The 22,530-nt window shown below is 43.1% G+C and overlaps 2 protein-coding genes and 1 long non-coding RNA gene across 4 annotated transcripts in view; 2 read left to right on the top strand and 1 right to left on the bottom strand.

Annotated features, from left to right (window-relative positions):
• The window catches only part of LOC143183439 (uncharacterized), a 20,501-nt gene extending 15,041 nt beyond the window's left edge, over positions 1 to 5,460 (top strand). The window contains exon 4 of the mRNA XM_076384965.1: positions 5,328 to 5,460. The gene's annotated coding sequence lies outside the window, so the exon portion shown is untranslated. The remainder of the gene's footprint in view (positions 1 to 5,327) is intronic.
• The window catches only part of LOC143183267 (uncharacterized), a 106,965-nt gene that overhangs the window by 1,005 nt on the left and 83,430 nt on the right, over positions 1 to 22,530 (bottom strand). The gene's annotated exons all lie outside the window — the stretch shown is intronic.
• Drgx (Dorsal root ganglia homeobox) lies at positions 5,436 to 22,530 on the top strand. Of its 2 annotated transcripts, XM_076384780.1 has the most exons (6): positions 5,436 to 5,580; positions 11,196 to 11,401; positions 16,976 to 17,141; positions 17,738 to 17,951; positions 19,114 to 19,289; positions 22,041 to 22,301. In XM_076384780.1, exons 1-6 carry the CDS (start codon positions 5,496 to 5,498, stop codon positions 22,172 to 22,174), a joined length of 981 nt encoding a protein of 326 aa, XP_076240895.1. In that variant the 5' UTR covers positions 5,436 to 5,495; the 3' UTR covers positions 22,175 to 22,301. The 2 variants fall into 2 exon arrangements, with proteins under 2 accessions (XP_076240895.1, XP_076240896.1); XM_076384781.1 differs by lacking the exon at positions 19,114 to 19,289 and having other exon boundaries at positions 5,437 to 5,580; positions 22,041 to 22,530.

Genomic DNA, 22,530 nt, shown 5'->3' with positions numbered 1-22,530 from the left:
AGTCCCGCATTCCTAGCGGCCCCGTGGACGAAGGGCCCCGTTCGGTTCACAAGAGGAGATGCTTATTAAGTTGTGTCATCCAGGAATAAGGGCTAACGCGCTGCATCCAATTTGTGCCGCTTAATTAATTCCCTCCAATTTATTCCCCGAGACCGGCCAATAAAGAAACCAGGACCCGACGGTCAACGAGCGCCGATGCCACCGCAATATTGTCCCTAATGAAATCTTCGTTAATCGCGTCTTCGTCAAGTTTTCCAAGCGTGCAGCGACGTCGCTCAATTGCCTCTCCACGAATTTCACGCAGTTAGGACGCGTTACGTAGAATGCGGGCGTGCACGCTGACGATTTCTCTGATATGCATTCGGATTTGAAATGGACACGGTGGTGTTGGTCCATTGCTCGAGGTACAATTAATGCATGATAAATCGTTGCTGCGGATGGAGCCGCTGGTGGAGTGGTAGGTGATTATTTCGATGGTTTGCGTGGGCGGAGTGTTGGGAAGTTGTTGAGAGAGGGGAGCTTAAGTATTAAATATAGGAGGAATTTGTTTATTGATATTGTATCGGTGATTATAATCGTGGTTAAAGGGAAGGAGGGACGGCAGAATTGGAAATTAATTATTGTGTTGGTATTATTGGTTCAATCTAGGAGATTCCTCAATTTCGTGTGATATAATGTATATAGATATAGTAATTCCTTTTGTTCTATCTTAATGTAAATTAGTAATTAGAGTATTAGAAGAAGAATTAGAAAAGTATTATCATTAATAAGATTTTTATTATTGCAAGCAGGATATCAGGAGGCTCGATAAGCCCCAACATAATAGAATGGCAAATCAAAATGATAATACTGATGTCAATATTAATGCTAATAAGAATTAATATTAATTACCGTTTGTATCAACATTAATATTGTAATCAAGATATTAATTTATCGCTTCCTATGTTTATCAGTAACCGAAATACTAAAATACAATTTATATGTACACGCATTAACATTTAGAGAGACTCAAAACCCCTCTCTATAAAATAGAATTCCATAAAAATTTCGAAGACTACGCACGAATATTATAAAAACATACACAATTAATTACCTACATACCTCACATTATTATTCAATTTCTAAATTTCAACACCACCCCCATTTAACCACCTTCAAGTAACTCACGTGATCGTTGACGCAAACAATTCTTCGATAAGCACCTCCCTCAAGTACGCTTCCGTCTTCTCAAGGGAGAGAAGGGAGAAGCAATCGCGCCAGAGAGGTAGTACCTGTTCCAGAGTTGAGCCTCCATCGGTGTCGGAGTAGAAACAAAAGGGGTGGCAAGCGTCGAGAGCAAAAGGGGTCGTTGGGTAGGGAGGTGAGCGACTTCGGTCGGGTGACGGCGAGCTAATTATAGAATTATCGCTTTTAATTGCGATTTGTGCTATTTGCGCAATGGCGCGGCGGTGCAGCGCGATTGTCGTCGCGTGCCGAATTATTGGATGTTGACGTCACCCGATGCGCGGCACCGCTTTGCTCGTAATTGCCGACATCAATTATGCAATTAGCGCCGCTCTCTAATGAGCGCAGTGTTACACACGCGGAATCTAAACACTCGGCTATTCGACGCTACTCGTGTCAACGGGCTTGTTCTGCGAATCAAGCTTTTATTCGGCCAGGGGACTGTGAAAATATTCTGCGAGTACTAGAATTTTATGTATTGTCTCCAAACGTCGTAGTATGTAAATGAGATGTCGTGGATGTAATATCAATGAAGTTGGATGGTGAGAGGAACTTGGAAACTAGAAATTTAGGATTATCAGAAATATAAATATACGAGTAGTAAAATTATTCATACTTAGTTTTCATTTGTTTCTGAGTATGTGTTATTCTTATGGTAATAATTTGATGTACTAGAATCCAATTGGCAGCAAATGTTTCTTCACCCCTTAAATGATGCAGCGCAACTTGCAAGGACGTTAAACTACAGTAACTCGATAGCAGTAGCCCCGTGCAATTAGAACTGCGAGTAACAAGATATTCCTACGTGTTCCCAAATAATTGAATACTGGCATTACTGGATGTCCATAATTCGGCTTACCGAACCATTGGATGTGTGCATTACTCACACACCAACTACGGCACTAACATCACTGCAATTTTCGTAAACTTCGTAATGGACTAGTCGGCACTCTCGTGCATCGATATCGGTGGTATTAGTATCGGTGAATCGACTGCCCTCTGATGAACCGATTTGCATATTTGTAGGTGAAATAAGATGAAACGTGGAAAAATGTTTGTTAATAAAACATGTTATTCCTCTGTGAAAGGAATCTTCCTATTTTTAGGTGAACAAAATACTGGATTACAATTTACCACAGTCGTTTTATCGACTTTTTTTTATTGTTTAAATAAGAAAAAAATACTTGTAATTTGTAATATAATATTAAATATTGTGTAATACAGGTATTTCTTTTTAGAGTACTATTTTATTTTAATTAAGAATTCTATAATTTAAGGATGCATTACGTTGATCATAATATACTGTCAGGTCACCAAAGAGTTCATCAAATATTTCCACTTAATTCATCAGATCTACAAGCCACCCTCCCCTCTCCCCCCAAGCACATCTCCAACCCCTCAAAACCAAAATCTCAGCCCTGAAGAAATCAGTCCCATTCAAATTCCATCGATCTCCGTTACCATAAACCACTCACAGCAAGACCAACGTGTATAACGAGCGTGTAACAAATCCGTCGCCTGTGCAATGTGTAAACACACTCCACTCGAAGCCACAATCCCTTCTGTGCAGGGTGCAGTCGGCTGGACGCACAATAAAACACTGGCATAATGTTTCGTCCGGCTGGTTGAACACCGCAAATATACCCCTGGACCGCATGCCGGTTTATTTTTGAGGGAGGGCAGACTCGCGTACGTCCTGTGTGCTCAGGGGCCAGGGACCTGCCAGCCCCCCTTCTCGTCGAACACTCAGCTCGGGGGTCGCCCTCGGGGACTCATCGCGGATTAGCCTCGCTACATTTCGTCCCTTCCGTCGGCGCGTATGTTCCGTCATTACGCGCCTAACTCCGCCAGCCGCCTGCAGGGAAATCGATTCTGAAGGGGGCCCTTCGGTGATTCGGACCTTTCTACCTACGACAAATCGGCTAATCCCTTTATCGGTGTCACTGCTTCGCGACGTTCGACGCGGGAATGGGGTCCAGGCTGTGCTAACCAGAATTCGATATCTTAGCTGATTTGCGATCCATTCAGACGGGAACTTGATGAACGGTTTGCAGATCGCGTTAGAACTTGGTTGGTTATGTTGTTTCAGGGAAAGAGCTTACTTGGGGGTACTGGTTCAGAGAAGCTGATTGATGGCTGAGTGGAGGTGCTAATTGGGAGTGTGTAAACCTTGTCAGTGAGCTGTGGGTTTGGGGAATGATCTGTGTATGTGTGGATCCTGTTTAGGTAACTTCGTTGATCAGTTATTGAATTTTTGTGGAAGTTTGTGGGTATATTGGTGTGTGGATTGGATGCAGCATTGAGTGAACCTTGAATAGAAAGACTCCTTGGAGACGTTCCCAATATAATTTTGGCACAGCGATGTATTTCTAGTCTCTCTCTCGCGATCAATTTGTCTGCTCTCATAGCTATCACTGTCTCCATAAATTCTTCAAAAACAAAAAAGTCCTTGCTCCATGTATCTATGATACCAATGCATTGCCAATTTGACCATCTGTCTCCCCAGCAAAAATACGTAAGACAATCTGCTGCTTTCCTACCAGCTCACAGTATATTCTTCCAGTCAAGCAACCCCCAGAACCAATACCACCCCCTCGCGACAAGCCCTAGGCTTACTTCCGATTTCCCGAGCGCAGGCGACACGGTGATTTTCGAAAGCGAGGTGAAACACGATTAAGAGGTAGCGCGACAGGGGTGGCAGCGCGTTGAGGGTGGCCCTTGACGATAGAGCGTCGGCTCGGGGTTGGGAGGGAGGGCAGTGGCGTATGGGCGGCCGATTACGCCGATCTCCATTAGAGGGATTGTAAACTCCCGTAAATAAATAATGCACGTATCGGCGAGGAGCGTGGAGGGCTCTTTGCCTAAGCAGCCATCGGTCGTGGAACTTAATAAACGGCGTGGTTATCAATTTATAATGGGTCGGCGTGTCGCGCATGCGCGTGCCTACAGGGCCGTATCTCTGGTTACATAACGGCGTGCACACAGTGGCTTTAAACTCGGTGTATTCTAACTATGCCCCCCCCTCCTCCCCCTCATGGTTTCACCTCCACGCGATCCTACGTTGCTTGCTTTCCACCTCCCTTTCCTCTCCAACCCCCGCTCGAGCCTCTCTTCCACCACCCTCTCGCGCTCCCTTGCCTCCTCCCTCCTTCTGCCTCTCTCTTCGTCCCTCCTTCACCCTTTGCGGCTCCGCTACAAGGGACAAATTGAATTTTCGATCATCCCGTGCTCTTCTGGGGGTCCAACGGCGACCGTGGGCGAGGGATGGTGCGACGGCGGGACGGGAGAGGGTGGACTGCGAGGGGGGTAGGGGCGGAGCAGACGTCGAGATGATACTAATTGAAATTTGAAATTGATATTAGCGAATTATTACCCCTCTCTTGCTTCTGCTTGGCCCAACGCAATTACGGCCGCGTGTCGGGTATCAAAAGTAATTGCTGCCAAACTTAACGAAATTCAGCCAATTTTCGTTTCGGCTGCCTGACCTTCCACGACGACGGATTACCGGCTCGGGTTTCGCTTTACGTATGCACCTAGTTGCTTTTCACGGGGGCCAAATGGAATTTCGGGGGTGATTTGGACTATGAGAGGAATCGTTGCTCGAGCAGGTAGCTGCCGTCTTCGACGTACCAGCATCTTCTGTCGCTGAATGCGATTCTCTTTTTGATTCCTCGCCTTTGAAGTCGCTCGATAAGCGCACAGAATACATGTGACCAGATCTTTGTTCCTTCTTCGGACGCGAAATTGAATTTTAAAATAAATTGAAATTAAAAGAGCTCCCTTCGCGTTTTCCAATCGTTCTGAACTCGGACACGTAACATATATTCCAATAATTTAACTAAAGCGACTTCCTTGCAATTATTAAGGCAAGATATCACCCTGAGCAATATAAATCAACAGTGCCTACGCTTAACTACATCGGACTCAATTCACGCAGCGAAATACAATCGGTTTCAATTAAATCCATCAAGAAGCGGTCATCGATAATTATTAATACTTTTTCTCGTTCGGATGACTCAGGGCAGTAGTGTCGCCTCAATGACCGCCAATTCACTTTCCTAGAAAGATGATTCGTGGCTTACGTAAGGAATCTCTCGTTGCAGATTGGAACTGTTCACACCCACCAACCGAACAATAGCCACCATCGCCCGCACCATCAGCCGCAGCAGCAGCAGCAACAGCAACAACAGCAACAGTCGAGTCAGCCGCAGGTGCCGGGTGTCGGAGGGGGTGGGGGGCCGGGGGGTGGCACGGTGGCCAGGGCTGGCGGCATGTTCTGCTACCACTGCCCCCCGGGTCTTCCAACGCCGCGATTACCACCCACCCTTGAGTACTCGTTCACCGCCACTCACCCCTGTAAGTAGACACTGTCTCCAGCTATGTCACCGACGAGTAGTTGCACTAGGTTCTCTTTGGTTTTCTTTCTCAATTTTTTTTAAGTGCTGTAGTTTCTGGTAAATGGGCTCTTTGATCGACTTTTTTTGTATTTGGCGTAGCGGTGAAAATATTTTTGGGAAACTTCAAGATGCGTTTGGAAAATATTTTTATCAGATTCTTGCTGAATTTCTAGGAAAAGAATGTGTAGACTTTGTAGCAAAGGTTGTACCACATATAATGGAGTACAATAATCGGGTTTACAAATATGTTCTGCCATCAACGTGCCCCTACACGTCCCAACATCACGATTACGATTCTCCCTAGAGTACTGTTTCGCCCCGATTTGCCCCTAAGAAAAATTTCATTCCGCCCATGATCTTACAGTTTTTCATTTATCTTCCCCTTCGCTATTCTCTCTCAATTTCACTCTAGCCTCCGCTAAGATGGACTTTAAAACGACATGTATCAAAATAATAGACATATATCCCACCCCCATTGATTCAGTCTGCCAAATCTCCTTTCTTCATCAAGATATCATTTGATACGCCTCGCAGCATTAATTATTTAATATAAGAAATAGGAATGAAAGTAGTGACGATCGCGTGGGAATGAAATAAAAGTGGTTGGAAAGGTGGTATTGGTAGTCGGGTAGGGAAAAGGGGGAGAAAGAGAGAAAAGGGAGATTGATTGTACCGGCACTTGCTCTGGCGGAACACATCGATGAAGTTACATTACCGACTAGACCGAGTTACGCAAAGTGGACGCTACAAACTGGACGGCCGCTAAACTTAATTTGCACTTCGAACCAACTTCCGGTTAAACCGCGTCCCGACGGCGGTGCCGAGTTGCTCTTCAGAACTTCGACAGCGTGCCTGACTATTCACCCGATCGTTTTCCAAGTCGAATCTCGTTTCTGACGAGCGACATTAATCTGCGCTTACAGATCTATTCATTCCTAATTCGATAATACTCATGTCAAACTTCTACAAATTTTCTTGAATAATGAAAATCTTCTTAAAGAATTTCATGTATTTCTATTTTTCTTTTTTAGTCAGTTACTTGTAACTTATGTGTCTGAAAATTTAAGTTACTGATAATTGTAAAAAATTATTTTCTGATTTTTTGAGAAATTTTGGGTAGAAATTTTTCTATCCTTCCTACAAATTTCAGTGGGTTATCTTGTATAAATATGCAGGAAACCAAATTTTGTTGAATTTCAAATTTTTGAAGAAATTCAGCAGAGGGAGAGGATCTCGTAATCTTTTTTTCATGCTTCACCAGCACGGTTCATCGAGTCACGATGTATATGCTCACTTTATTGCATATTATGAGCTTCAATGAGATACATGTGGTAGGTAGATAATCGAATGGGGACCGTAGGTGTAGGAGGGAAGAGAAAACCCGTATCCTCAGGGACGTGTAAGTGCCCCTCTATCTATTCGTCGAAATATAGTTTGAATGAGATATAGATTTCTCCGGCACAAATTGGAATTATCTTTTTAATACTCATTTATCATTCCCTTTGTCGCCGATGCTACCCACTTAAAATTAAGTAAAACTCGTAGTCGTGTTTACTCTGGATTAGATCGCGGTGTCTGAATATTCCATTGAAAAAGCAGGCCATCATGGTTCGCGCACAAAGAACCTCTTAAATTGAAATTGAAAGTTAATTTTAATTGAACTTTTACGAGGTTTTACCTTATTTGTAAAATATAAGCTTCCCTTTCTGCTGGCCATTGTTTAAATTTAATCGATACGGAGGATAATGGAAGGGAGAAAGTATTTAGTACCGTAATTCATATTTAAATGCAATTTCATACGTTGTGTATGTATAAAAATGAATTCTTTTTTACATAAGAGCTTCCTCTCAAGTTCTCTCCTCTAACATTAACTAAATAAAATTACTTCTTCCCTCTCTACTTTTAGCCAAATATTAAAACACACATGCACTGCTGAAGACCTCACATTTTAATTGACACAATAATTAACTAAACTATCATTTTAAAGCCATTGCGTTAAACACAAACTTAAGATGAAAATATACATTTTTCTTGAACACCTAAATAAATACATTTCAGCTGCATTTGATATCGAATAAAGGTCTGATTCTCCCAATAAATTCAAGCCTAATAATTGTTCTTTATGTTCTCTGGGAAACGTGAGGGATACGAATGTAAGTTCGCACATGTGCGTCGGTGTAACGCCTGCTGGATGATCTCTGGTGCAAAAGGGGTAGGTAGGGGGTGTCCTCAGGGACGTCCCTGCGCCCTTCCAGCTCCCCTTGGTAGCCGCACCAGGTCCCCCTTCACCCCCCGTTGGGATAAACAGATTAGGTAACTACGTGATAAGTCGGTAAGTGGGTTCACTCGGCCCACGGTCCGGCCCCGAACCCACCGACATTCGCTCTAACATCTAACTACCTTGTTAGTGTCATTAGTAACAGTCGGGGTGTCATTAGATTTCGTTCTGCGTCTGGTTTTTCCACGGAACCTTCTCCCTACAATCCATCCTCGCCTCCTGTTAACTTCCAGACGAACCTGGAAGCCGCTATCATCTTTGCTATGAAAGCAGAGTGACGAGGAAATTATTTGAAATGCTAACAATGATGTGAAGTAAATAATTTTGGAGTTTCTACTTTTTTATTGTGTGACTTTTTGAGTGTTTAGAATGGAATCGCAAGTTCCTAAGTTCCCGTATGCTCTCAAGAGAGAATACATATGAACTTAGGCAAATCTTCTCATGACAACTACAGAAAATATTTCGAATTACTAGTCCTATAGGAGCATCTATTAGTCCTTCCTCATTACAAAGTCATCGAAGCTCATCCAAGAACTTAATAATTGACTCCTCGAGTGTTCCCTATCAAAAGGTCCCATAATTTCACAATCAGCTCTGAAACCAAAATTCCCCTTCAACCCCCACAGACCAGCATCCCTCTCCCACCAACGCCAAGCGAAATAATTTCAAAGAGAAGAGAAAACGCGTTGCACAGTGGCAGAGGGGAAGAAGTAAGAATCGAGAACCGGCGCGGCGGTCTGCTAAATAAATTTATCGGTAGCCGAAACTGAAATCCACTCAAGATCTTAGGTTAGACTCGGCCGAAGCGGAGCCCGTATCCAGACAACTCGCGCAACTTGTCGAGAGTCGGCCTGATCCAATTTATTAGCGTACACTCGGGGCGCAGAAGAAAAGGTCCCAGCGTTTCCCTGGCTGACTTTTGCGCTTGCACACGCCGCCGCACTCGGCCGTCCTTTCCAGCGACGCCTCGTCGACAGCGGGCTTTGTCTCCCCGCCGAGGGAAAACAATAGGGGGATTAATTTCTCGCTGGGAAGCGAAGACGGAGACGGAACGGTCGCACGTGCCCCGTCGACGCGCTACGTGCGCTTTTAAAACACTTTGTCGTCCTGTCTGTCCTGCCTGGGACCGCCCTTGATTTGCCGTCGCTCGAAACGCGTGCCTCCTAAGGACTACGGGGGTGGCCTGACTCTCTTCACGTGGTTCAGGCACAGCTGCGATTTCTGTCGTTCATGGATTGCGCTTTGACAGAATTTATATCTAAGAAAAATCGTGGTAGAGGAGAAGAGTGGGGAATTGAGAAAGTCGTGGTGGGTAGTGCGTGTGATAATTGTGAAAATTTGAATTAGAGGCTCGTAAGTATTCACATTTTTTAGTACTGGGAAAGTGATGAAAAGGGAGAACCATCTTTCTCTTGTTCAGTGATATTACATTGGAACACCATCAATGTCCACTTTCACGCACGTTGATTTTTTGTCCTAAAATATGCATAGGATTAAAATCACCACTTAATAAACAAATTGCGATCGTTACAGAGAATGTTTGAGGGATATATTTTCCGTGATGGAAAGATTGCTATTAAATGCGAGGACGGGCCAATCGATCGGGGGAAATTTAATTGCAAAGTCATACATACTGCACGCGAAAATCCTCACGGACGGTCGTATTAATCTTGCAAACGCGAGAGACTATTACCAGTGACACGATATGAATTTGCTGAACGGTATAATTGTTCCCTGACAGTTGTGAAGTTCGTTTCCGTCGTGGACGCTGCAAACAGAGGCAGGCGAGTTGGGAAATAAACTTTACTTCTTTCTATAGACCGCAATATTCAAGTACAATACAGTTTTTACAATGTGAATGATTAAAAAAATTAACGCGTACAAAAGTTCTAAGAATTAGAAAATATTTTATTTCCTCAATCTTCTAGCATAAATATTTATATTAAACATTAAATAACATAGTTACGTTCGCAGTATTTTCTATCTAAAAATCCTTATCGCTAGAGCTTTAAATCCTCCACACATAAAACACTTCCGAAGAAATTACGACTCTATAGTACCACTAAAAGCTAAAGGGTATTCCATCTTGTGGAAGTGAAATCCACAAAAATCCCTGCAACGATCCAGTAAAACGATACCGCTCAGCCTAATCGCGCAGGCAAACCAGTAATCACCGGAACAGGGACAGCGACGAGGAAAATTCGCGATTCAGCGTGATCCCGTGGCGAGCAAAAGCTGATGCAGTCGATGGCGGAACTCGGGAGGCACGGTCTGCCGTTCGCCACCGAATCGCATGAATTTTTATGAGCTTAGGAAATTAATTTGTGTTTTTCGCTAAGCCCCGGCTTAGCGCCGCGGTAATTAATTGCGCTGATTGCTCTGCATCATTGATAAGCGGTTCTCTGGCCTTCGTAACGTTTACCCCCCATCGAACCGTATCTCTCTCTTTATCCACCTGCTCCCCGATACCCATCCTCCCCTTCGTCCCCCCCTCGTCCTTTTGTCTGCGCACGCTTCGACCACCATCGTGGCAGCCCACGTTTTTCCGATTTGTAATCAACGCCCCCTGTGTTTCCGTAATTGGCCCGCGAATCGGCCCATCCTGCGTTAAATCGCGCGCTGAGTGAACTGATGCGGCCAATTTTTCGTCGAACGTTCGCTTGTTGACAGTTTCGGGGAAATGTTTTTATGTGGAGTTTTTAGTACCCTGACAAAGCTTGGGAATCTATTAAACGTGAAATCTGTCTGACTTGGGGGCTTATTCTACTGTGGTATACATGAGTTAAATGAGCGCAGCGATATCAGTAGAATGAGTCTCGAAGTCAGACACATTGTCAGAGCATTTCAAGGATTATTTTTGCGATTAATAACTCAGAACGGGAACTTCGAAGGCAGTTTCATCATCTTTTATTTTTGCCTTATTTTGATAAATGAAATCAGGACCTCTTAAAATTTTCTATTTGTAAGACTTCTTGTCAAACGCCCTGTATAATTGAGTGTATATGAAAGCAGAGCCCATTCCCCCTCAATTTAATAATCCCAAATAATATAGTAGATCTACTAATCAGCTGTTCCCTACAACTACATAATAAACTGTGTACCATGCTAAAAAATAAAATTATTCTTGTACCTAATCCCCTAATTGCCCCGAAGCGGATAAACAAGTAGTTTAGCGATAGTAAGTGTCCTGGTACTCTGGGCAACCGGTGGTAAGACACCATAAGCAGCTTAGTAGTCGCGACAGCACCATCTAAGGAGTTTCCAACTAAAACGTGTGCATCTTTTTTCCGTTACAGACACCAGTTACTCTCCGTATCATCCGGCTTTGCACGGCGTCGGCGAGGATGCGCTCGGGAGGCGAAAACAGAGGAGAAACAGAACCACCTTCACCCAGCAGCAACTGGATGAACTGGAAACAGCGTTTGCGCAGACACACTACCCGGATGTCTATACGAGGGAGGATCTGGCAATGAAGATTAACCTCACGGAGGCCAGAGTTCAGGTTAGCCCGTTAGCGTAAATAAATGCGAAACCAGAAACGCGATACCCAGGACAGACAGACTTAGATAGTTGCACTGACTCCAGTTTAAATTGATTAATTGGGGAAAAGGATAATTGCTTCAGAGTTCAGTATGTTGGGGCAGTTAACTGTTCGTTATGCGTTTTAGAAAGAGGTATATTTAATTCAGAACATGTGGGAAAAAATTTGGAAATTATTTTAAACTGATAGAGGAGAAATGGAAGCTTATTAGTAGGTACATCTTAATGATTTCTACGGAAAAGTAATTTTAATACCTATCTCAATTAGATGATCAAATACTGAACTTGCCATAAGGCTTCCCAAAGTGTCCCCTCATTTTATGTTCGCTGTAAAAGAGAATAATTTGATCAGGCAAACCGCAATAATCGATTATTTCGACGCGCTTCTATGGATCACCGCTGTAGGACCAAGAGGAGAAAATGCAGGGATAGTTTTGGGTAGATTCAGAGCCCGAGGGAGTCGCTGACACCCCCGACCTGACGTAATCTTCTGACAGAGTAAGCCGGTAATCTCCGGGATTACTTTGTACTCTTGGCTACGTCCTCCTGGCCATATTTAGTCGCACTGGCGTAATTCGCGCTGCAGAGAATCCCTGCAGTAATAGCGATTCCCTCCTGAAATCCTGTTGGAACATCTGCAGGATATCCGATCGCCGATGTCAGATTTTTAATTCCTACCCTTTTATGCGCTAACACTATCAGACAGCTCGTGAGATATTTTTGCACTTTAGGAATCGAATCGTTCAAGCATTGTATATCGTTCAATTGGGAATTTTATCTATTTCTTTTTAAAAAAAGTATTGTGTAAACTTACCCTCAAAAATTGAAGAAAGTAGTTGTATTATAGACGGCAAAGATGACAGAATTTAAACGTCAAATGGAATCCGATGAGGAATTAATAAATAACAGCAGCGTTATCGCAATTTGGTGAACCGGTATCGCGAAACGATAAGAGAGGAATTTCGCGGGATTACGTGCTTTCATATCTCGCCTCGTCGATTAAACAGGGAATTAATAAAATTTTAAACAACTCAATACACGAAAATAAAGATCTGTGCACTTTTTAATCGGTAGTCTCGAGAAATCAACTAAATATATTATCTAAACCCCTTAAAAAAGCCTCTAGAACTAAGAACAAATCCAATTCCTCACAATTCCCTAGCCAGCCCTCAACTTCCTACCCCTCTTCCAAATACCTGTCCCCGTGCAGCCAATTGACAAACGTTCAACCTCTCAGCAATTGACACGAGAAGAAGCCTGGCCGCTGCCAACGCGTGCGCTAAGAAAACGAGGAAAGGAGGAAACAATGGGGAAACAGACTGGCAAAGGATCCTTCAGCGTCGCGTCGTCCAACGTTAGGGGGTACGGTGTATTATCCCGCTGCATTGTCCGGATTATAAGACGAGAAGGCCATGCTAGGCAGCGGTGTACACAATGGGAGGAAGGTAGGGACAGGACGGCTATGACGCAATTACGGCGCAGACTCATTGTTTCATTAGGGAAGACAAAGGGAATCTGAAATAATGGACAAATAGGCGCGTTTATGCAGTGCCGGTCCTCTTCTCCTACTCCAATTAGAGCCTCGCTCAGGGAGGGTGCGCGGGGCGGTCCATCGCCGTGGTAGATCGTCGAGCCAGCTTCTCTCCTATACACCGTGTCCCGTGAGCTAACTAGCGAGCCTTCTGCGCCGTGTTTGGCCGCTCGTTCTGAATCAAAAGGGTCTCGTGCACTCGCTCCACCTCACTCTTCAGATAAATGTCGTTTAGCTTTCTGATGTTGATGGACGCAATACATTCTTCTATTATCACGGTCTACTCGCTTGTTCCGAGTGCTGCAAGCCACGCGCTGTCTCGTTTTGAGGGGATTCATAGCTAGTCTGTGCTGGGGAATTGTTCTTTTTCAAATTCAGTGTAATTGCATTGTTGTTTTAAATATGGTTGTCTTCATCAATCTTCACCGATAATTGATGCATCTAATACCAAACTGAACATTGAGTATTTGCCTGCTCTTTGACCCTAGACTTCAGACCCTAGTTTATGCGTACAATTTTCTAGCTCAATCTTCCTAAAACTGCCCATGTCTTCCTGTTCATCTATATTGAAATAGCAACGATAATCAAGAGATACTGGGTCCATTTCTGAGTTATACTTTCCTTTAATCGATCTCAACTAGAGTCCATCATGATCTAACAGGGTCCACCAGGGTCCATCGGGACAGACCAGGGGTTCACTGGAGACCATTGTTCACAGAGACTCAGTAAACCCACAAAAGCAGTTTGTTGACCCACGAGACACCCTGTACAACATAGAGAGCTGACATACGTTCGCCTGCTGTGTGTGCCAGCGTGCACAGCAATTATTATGCTACCGACAGAAGCTTCAGGCGGTGCACATGCGCGTGCAACAACGAAGCTGGCGTCGCCACTGGTCCGCCGTCGCATAGTCGCGTGCTCTGGCCCGTTTGAATTTCAAAGCGTGTAATGCGAATTACGGGGCAACGAGATGCGAGCTGACATACACCTGCTTTTGCGTATCGTGCTACTGGAAGTCTCTCTCGCCGCTTTTCCAACGATGAATTTTCCACGCCGTGTCAGCGAAGATAGTTCGTGTTTTTATCAGGGTGTCTTTAGTCTCCTAAACTGGCTTGACATAGGTAACTTTAACTTACGCAAGTGTTTAATTCAGTATAAATTCTTTTCTGCACTGGGTTAGCTGTTCAGAGATTTTATAGTAGTCTGATTGAAGTGATTTTCATATGTACCTAGTTGTCCCTAGTAGTCTTTAATAGTCTAGTATTCGGGCCACAATATGTTAAATATTTATTGCCATCTATAAGTATCGAATATCTCTAATTAAAAAATGGGCTCGCTGATTTATTTCAGCGAAAAATTTCGGCTATTTATTGCTCAATAAAATAAATTTAATTTCATTGAGATGAAATCTGTCCTCAAGTTGAAAAAGCTAGATGTTTGTAGCAAGTGTCAGAAGATTAAATGCTTTAATTCGTAGCAGGGCAAAGCAACACCATTATCAGCATATTTTGGATTAAACATGGCAAAAGAGAATAAGGGGAGATTAAAAACGGAAGAAGAGAGATAACATAAAAAGGGGCGCGTGAAACACGCAAAGAGCAACGATGCCTTCTACCATTAGATTACGTATCGCGCTAATGCGCTTACAAATTTTCACTCAAAAATGTTTCCCTTAGTTGTTTCAATGAAAACACGATGGAGAGCTAAGAAGCTTTGCTCCATGAATTTTATGTGTATTCGTTAAGGAAAACAGATTTAAAAAGTGGATTAATAATAATTACTCAAATTCTTAATAACTATGTACTACTTACATTTTTTAAATCGTAAAAATAGTTTCGCTTATATCATCCACTTTTCAAGCCACCTTTCAGTTTTTCAAAAAATACATATATTTTTCTAGTTTGCATTTGTGAGAATTTCATATGTGGCAGCTAATATTATAAAAATGCGCAGGATACATAATCTTGATACTCTTTCCACGATCACTCTTTTAGGAGCATGTAAATATTTTTCCTTGTTTATACTTTCTTGAATTAGTAGCTCCCACGTTGAAACTAGGGCAGCACCAAACACATTTACTAATAAAAATATGTATAAAACACAAAATAATAAAAAAATATGAAACAGCGCTGTTTAAACGTGACCGACATTGATCCATTAGAGTAGATTCACGTAACAAGTGTCAAAAGATTAAATACGTTTATTTCTCAGAGATGATGTAGAGGGTGGGTTGAAACGGCGCCATTACCGACGTCTTTCGGATTAAATTCGTATTGGGAAAAAATGGCAGGGAGAGAAAGGAGCGAAGGAAACAGAGAGAGAAGCTTGATCCCGACGGAACCGCGGCTTTGTTCTCAGCTATTACTCGCCCCCGCAACCCTGAGGATATTATTATATCTCCCCCCATCAGCCACTCGACCCCCATCCTCCCCCCTTGTCGAGCTCGAATTTGGAGCCAGCCGAGCTCGTCGTATTTATTTTATTATACCATTTTCCAAGCTTCCTGCAGCGAAACTTTCCTCCCGAACGAAAGATAATCATTCCTCAGACTCGACTCGTGTAACGCGCCATCGTTTTCCTCCCCATAGTGGAGTCGCGCTTAAGGGTGACTTCGTCAGACTGCCATTTATTCTATTATCGATTGCTATTCATTAATGAGCTCTTACTTAGCTCGTGATTTTTGCGGAATTGACTTGATTCATTTAACCTCGTTGAGTGGAAAAAGGATAATGAGAATGTTTCTTTATGGTATAATGAAGCTTTTAATTGAGGGTGGCTTCACGTTGTTACGGAGTTCGACACTTTTTTTTTAAAGAAATAGTTCACTTTGAAGAAGATTTCTTTCCTGTTTTAGTGGTATTAATTTTAGATAGCTAGTCGTGAGTTATTAAATTGAAATTGAGGGGATGAAAAAGATAAGAGATGAGTATATTCTGTCCATATACGATGTAATTGTAGAATTAATAATATTACTACAATTAAATCTTTTACATGGGAGATATAATATGCGTGCAATATTTAAAAAAAGTTTCTAATTGGTAAGCTTAATTAACCACCCTTGGAAATTTTCTAGAATTAAATTGTACACTTTGTTCTTAACCTCAACATATTTTACACTGAAAAAATAGCAGTTTTCAAAATTTTTTTATTAAAGCCTTTGAGAACCACTCGCAAAGTTTCTATGGTTCAAACAGACTCAATTTCAGACACATTACCTCCAATTTCAAAAGGCATATATGTATATGCATCTCGTTCACATGATGACTAGGGAGGGTTCGTCATCAGAAATTGGTGGAAAGCCACCCCCAAAGTAATGGTAGTTATATCACCAGGATGAAGATACCGTAGGAGTCGTAGGGGCTGTGCTGGCTCTAATAAAGTCTATTTCAGTTGGTATTATGTCAAGTTAGGCTCGTTAGCGGAACTCGAGCTTTTTAAAAAACACTCGGCTGCCGTGGTTGCTGTCGGCTCGTTGAACATGCACGGCGGCGGGAGGCCAACCCCTCTGACCAGCTAGGAACGTCACCCCGTACATGCAATTATCTTCTATATTCGCGCACGAGAGACAGGTGTAGTTAAAACAGCTTAAGTGCCGCCTTCAGCAATGTTTCACGTCTTACTGTCGTTTGTTTCTTTTTCCTCCTCGTTCCGCGACAATTTGCTCGTTCCTTTCATCCCCTTGTTGGGGATGATTCTTAGGGGGGTTGCAAGTAATTATTAACAAAGAATTCGTATTATATATAATAGGGAGACAGATTATAAGTTAAGATTGATTATTGTGGATTAAAATTAATCAATGAACTCTGAAAATAAATAGCAAATTAATTATTGGCGGATAAACCAATTTCCGTCTGTTTGCCTTGAAAACATTTAACCTACAATTTTTACTCTCTCAATTTGTGATTTTAAACTGGTTTATCTTGATTAAGAGCAGAAAGGATTTAATTTGAATTTATTATTCATATTTTCAGTGTACTAATGGGTTGTGAATTATTTGATTTCTAGGTATGGTTTCAAAATCGCAGAGCGAAGTGGCGGAAGAGCGAACGTTTGAAGGAAGAGCAGAGAAAGAGGGAGGGTAATGGAGGGGGTGGCACATTGGAAACGACAGGTCTAGCGCCACCACCGTCTTCATCAGCAGGTCCAAGTCCCACAGGACACGATCCTGAAGGTACCACCTTTTCCAATTTTAATCCTTACCAACTAATGGAAACTTTTAATAATGTGGTATAAGCCAGCCTACATTTTCTGTTCAACTTTCTGTCAAACTATTTGTTATTGCTATTCAAAGAAAACCCATTATAAAATGTTCTAAAATAAATAGGGTTCTTGCGACTCTTAGAAACATGGAAATAAATATTCTTCATTTCTTCAGGGGAACAATAGTTCTGCATTCTTATCTCATAATTGTTCTCGAAATTTCAAATGCATTTTCGTTTCGATATGAAAGCTTCTCTATTACTTATCGTTAGAATATGCGTCATTCATAAAAAGTCATTCATAAAAAGCTAGCCTGCAACACGAGTCCCTGCCTAATGCTGCAGTCACAGTGGATGCGTCTTCTGACGAATATATCTGACCCTGTCTCACTTCTATAACAAATAGTTCGAACATATTCCTCAAAGAACGCATCCGCTGTAACCGCAGCCTAAGTAAATCACTCAATCACCCACGCCAGAATCGAAACAGACTCGCAAAGAAAGGTCTCACAGGACCAAAAGTCAAGAAGACTGCTATTAACGTCAGCGATCGTTTTTGCCCCGAAAGGTACGCCAAGCAGCAGTGCCCCAGACGTGGAGGACGCCGGGCCAGATGGAGCTGGAGGATCGAGAAGCCCCAGCACGACTTCCGCCTCGGTCAGTCCGCGGCCTCAGCAGAGTCAGCCGTCCCTGGGTGGCGTCTCGACGCCACCGCCAACCCCCATAAGGGCGCCACCGCCGCCACCTAGCACCGTGGGGGGCCTCGGCCCACCCGCCGAGAGGTGAGCTTTTAGCTTCGTTTGTATTTACGTCTTTAGGAAATATCTTCTTTCCCCTCGGCTCCCCCGGCCCGTCGCCAGCCTTCTAAAGTCACTCGCGATTCCACGCTGCAAGCACCGCTGAACACGTCGGCCGGATGCTTGATACGCGCCATTAAACCACTCCTCTGCTGGCTTCCTCTGGCTCCCTCCCTCCACCCCCTCCCAACCCTCCTGCCGTGCCGCGCTCGTCTCGGCAGTCGCTGCCACTCGTATAATCGCGATAATCGTCGCCTCGTTAAATCGGACCCCTCTCGCCTACCCGCGCAGGAGACTCCGCGAGCTCCTCTGCCTCTTCCACGCAACGATGCTTTAAGGACTGACCGTTCGCATTTATGACAACGCTGGGGAGTGAATTGCGTGATGCAGGATGAGACTGGATGGTTCAGCTTACGTGTTGGGAATTGGATTTGGATTTGTGGTAGCTTAGTGGAGAGCTAGTGGACATGTCTGGGTTGAATTCATTTTTTTATGCAGGATCTGTGTGGAGGGAACATTCTAGGTAAAATTGTTTGATGGTACCACTTGGAATCAGTTAAGGGTTTAGAGAATGAATACTAGAAACTAGTGTCTAAGGGTCATTTAGGGCCAGGAACTTCTATTCGTCTTCTTAGAGATGAGGTTCAAATAAAAATAAAATTAACACGGTATTTCCACCACGACCTCTAAACCCAATAACTATTCCATCATTTCATACATTTTCAAACTTCCTATCTTCATCATCAGACTTATAGAAAAGCATTCACCCAGAAACCAAGTAAAAATATCGAAGAATGTACCCAGAACACAGAAACCACCCAAATCCCTCAGACCCCCAGGGAAAATATTTAAGCCATTGCGAGATGCACGATTCGTAAATGTCTTCTTCACCGACAGCAAGTAGGTTCTTTATAATCCCAGACAGGGCTTACCTCGAATCGACGGGGAAGGTAAGAACAATACCGAAGAGGTGGATACGCGGAATACACTCGTAGGTAGGTGAATCGAGTCAAGATGGTGGAGTAGACCTGGGAAGAGGGGGTGGAGGGTTCGGGGGCGAAACGGTAGGAAGTACTCCTTCGCCGTCTCCGCAGTTGTAATTTATTTAAAACCGCTCGCCGTAAATATATCCTCATCATTTATTCAGGGGCTCGGCAGCTTCTCGACTGCGGGGGTGTATGCTTCACGTACCTCCTTACCTACCAGCCGACCCAGAAGTCGCTTCGCGCAGCGTGCGAGTCGAGGAACACGGGGCGGATCTGGGGGTTACTCGCTGGAAGGGGCTCGTCTTTCTTCTGCCCCGAGTCTCGTCCTTGTTTTACGGTAACGTTCTTACCGCGGGATTTCAATTACTCCAGGAGCATATAATTTTCAGCGAAATTGGTTTCCATTGGAAGCGTGATGATCCGTCGGTGGCTATGGGGAGTTTTAGTGTTTCTTGGATGTTGATCTAATTTAATAATTTATGCACTGATTTGTCTTTGAACTGATAAGAGTAGGTATTAGAGAGTTCATGGAGTTTTTACGGAAATCTGGATTGTCCTGTAATTGCTGTGAATGCATAAAAGTATTTTTATGCTATATCTTGATTGGAGTTCGACGTTGTAGAATTTTCCAAAAGTTTTAATTTGCTGACGAGATCTCACAAAGAGGCTAGGGAAACAATTGCAAGTAAAATATCCTGTTTACTTGACCGTCTTTAAGTAGAATTTAAATTGCTTATTTTATAAATTCACTCGAATATAATAAAGTATTATATTCTTGCCACGAATCCAAGGTAATTTAAAATTGTACTCGTAGCGTTCCTCCTCGTTTCCGATAAATCGTGGAAAAATAAGGGGACATTAATTTCGTTCTTTAGCAAGTTTAGGTAGACGCGGCGCGGCGTGCATAAAACTTGCAAAGCCCGTAAAGCGGTTAAAGTGTTTGTTAAAACACAAACGAGTTTTCTTGCACGTTTCGTCGGTTCAACGAGCTAAAACACATCCTATAATCGTTTCACGGTTCTTAACGACGTCGATAAGGGTAACGTAACGACGTGGAAGCTGCTTCCTTTGCGTAACAAGAATCCATTAAAATCTTTATTTAAAATTCCATGACGTCGAACAGCTTTATCCTCTTTGCTGCTAAAGCATGGAGATAGGACTGGTAGTCGTAGACATGCGCGTATATTTCCCCAATTTTAGAGGAAAATACGGCTGGAATGCGTTATCTTGACTACGCTGCGAAGCTTTAGTGAAAAGGGATCTTTCAATTATTTTTTAGGTACATTAGTATCCTGGTCTTGAGCTCCAATAATAAGTAGAGTAATTATTTATGAAATACGACAAGTAAAAAGATATGATATTCTATACTCAGCTAAACTCAAATGTAAAAATAGATAAATGATGTAATAAATTTTGCGGAATATTGCAAAAAGACTTAAAATGAAATGAAGCAGCTTACGACCATATTTTCAATGTAATAGTAGATATCCTTTGATTAGCCCCTTTACTCCATCATGTTTCAATTTATAATTCGAAATTAACCTCGACGTGCACCACAAGCTTAATAATTAATGCAATAAAAGTGTGCATCAAATTATAATGCTAATATATCCTGAAGATTCAAAGTTTCCACATCGATATAATCCGAGCACGTGCGAGGGGAAGTTAAAGGCACCTGTGATAGCGTACAGACTGAGTAGATATCACGGTTAGTCACATAGAGACGAAGAAATTGTACGCGTGTACGCGAGGTTGGCAAGCGACCACATGTAAGCAAGACGCAAGCTAGGCTACGCAGCTAATTGCTGCTAATTATCGCGCTTACCGCAGTTCAAGCTTTCCTCTCTACGCCTCTGCTGCTTTTGGCCCCTTTGCCTCTTTACCAACTCCCTATGCCAATCCTGCCACGGTTTCATACTCCAGCCTTCTTCCGCCACCTAAAATCCGGATCTACGTTTACCCTTTGAAGTAATCTGTCTATTGCCATTAGTTGCATCTTCATGCGATAGTAAAACTATTTTCAGGATTTTAGATTATCCATTTTTGCTCATTGTCCCCCAGTTTTGCCATTTTTACCCGACTCTTTTCTATACTATTTCAATCCCTTTACGTTTCTGCAATTTTTCTACTGTAGAATTGCAAGTATTTATAAAACAGAATCTCTTTATAGAGTAATCAAGTTACTCTATAAATTATTATCAGTATTAATTCAGTCTAATAAACACTCTCTTCAGTTTTTAATTTCCTTCAGGTTCCCAAAATCTGCTCTCTTTCAACCACTTGGAAGTTCCTTTGCTTCCACTCTTCTCAGACTTCCATCTTTCTCCAAATTACTGTATCTACTTGTACATGTTTATCCATCGTCGTATCTCTCTGTTTACCTTTCCTGTGGCATCCCTCTTCTTCAAGCAAACCGCCTTCCTTCCTTACCCTTGAAACTCGCCGCACCCACGCTCCCGTTTCCCTACCACTCTGTCTGGAGCTTCACTTCGTGCTCGTTACATTAATTAAACAATATTTGCGATTAATATTTGAGATAATCATCAGCGCCTCGAAGCAGCTTCTGCTGGCTGGCGGAGGATGCGGAATATCGCGCGTGCTAATCGGGTTAGCGCTTCCGGGAGCCCTTCTGCTTCTCTTCTCCTCCTCTTCTTCATTGCAACTCTCCAAACTCTGCCGCTGCACTCTTTTCTTTAGCAAATCAAGTGAATTACATTTCCACCAAAAATTCCGCGTAATCCCATACAGTATTTTGCAATTGAACATTGTTGAAAAATGTAGAGGGTGATTTCAAAATGAATATGTATATTAATTTCTTCGAATTCACTCGGTTGTGAGTTACTAATAAGTACAGGAATTTCTTGTTCTAAAATTCTTTTCTTTGAATTAATTTTTATTTTAATTTCAATTTTTGGAGTGTGGACCCAAAATAATTTTTTAAGTGATATATTTTTCAACTTTTTCTACATAGAAACCTCATCTAGTGTCTGAACTTGATTCCCTTTGATGCCCACATTATGAATCTTCTATAGTACTCCAATAAATGACCTCAAAACATTCAACAACCACCTTCTCCTTAATCTTCCAGTGCTCCAGGTCTGGCAGCAGGCTTCAGGCCAGTCGAGCCACCAACATCGCTCTTCTTCTCCCCTCACCTGGCTGCCCAGTTCTCTCCACCGTTGTTCGGCAACAAGGTGGTCAGCAGCGCGCCTACATCTCTGACCTCGACGACTCCGTCTCTCTGGACATCGAGCGACCATCGGCCAGGCAGCCTGCAGGACATGTTGTCCTGGTCACCAGCAGGCTGGCCAGGTTCTCTGTGCGGCTGTTGCAAGCCAGGAACCGGCGATCTCCACAGAAACAGCAGCCTAGCCGAGCTAAGAAGAAAGGCTCAGGAACACTCGACTGCCTCTGCGTTGTTGGGTGGGTTGGCTGGGTTCCCTGGTGGTCTGCCGCTGCCTTTGCCTCTGCCACTGCTGCCACCACTGCTTGGACTCTCCAGGAGGCCCGAGCATCATCATCATCACCTGCCCAGTATGGTGCACCAGATACAACCGACTACGAAAGAGGATCCCTAG

Source organism: Calliopsis andreniformis, chromosome 9 (genome assembly GCF_051401765.1).
Source record: "Calliopsis andreniformis isolate RMS-2024a chromosome 9, iyCalAndr_principal, whole genome shotgun sequence".
NCBI classification, from domain to species: Eukaryota; Metazoa; Arthropoda; class Insecta; order Hymenoptera; family Andrenidae; genus Calliopsis; species Calliopsis andreniformis.
This window is presented reverse-complemented; position numbering and strand designations above follow the sequence as displayed.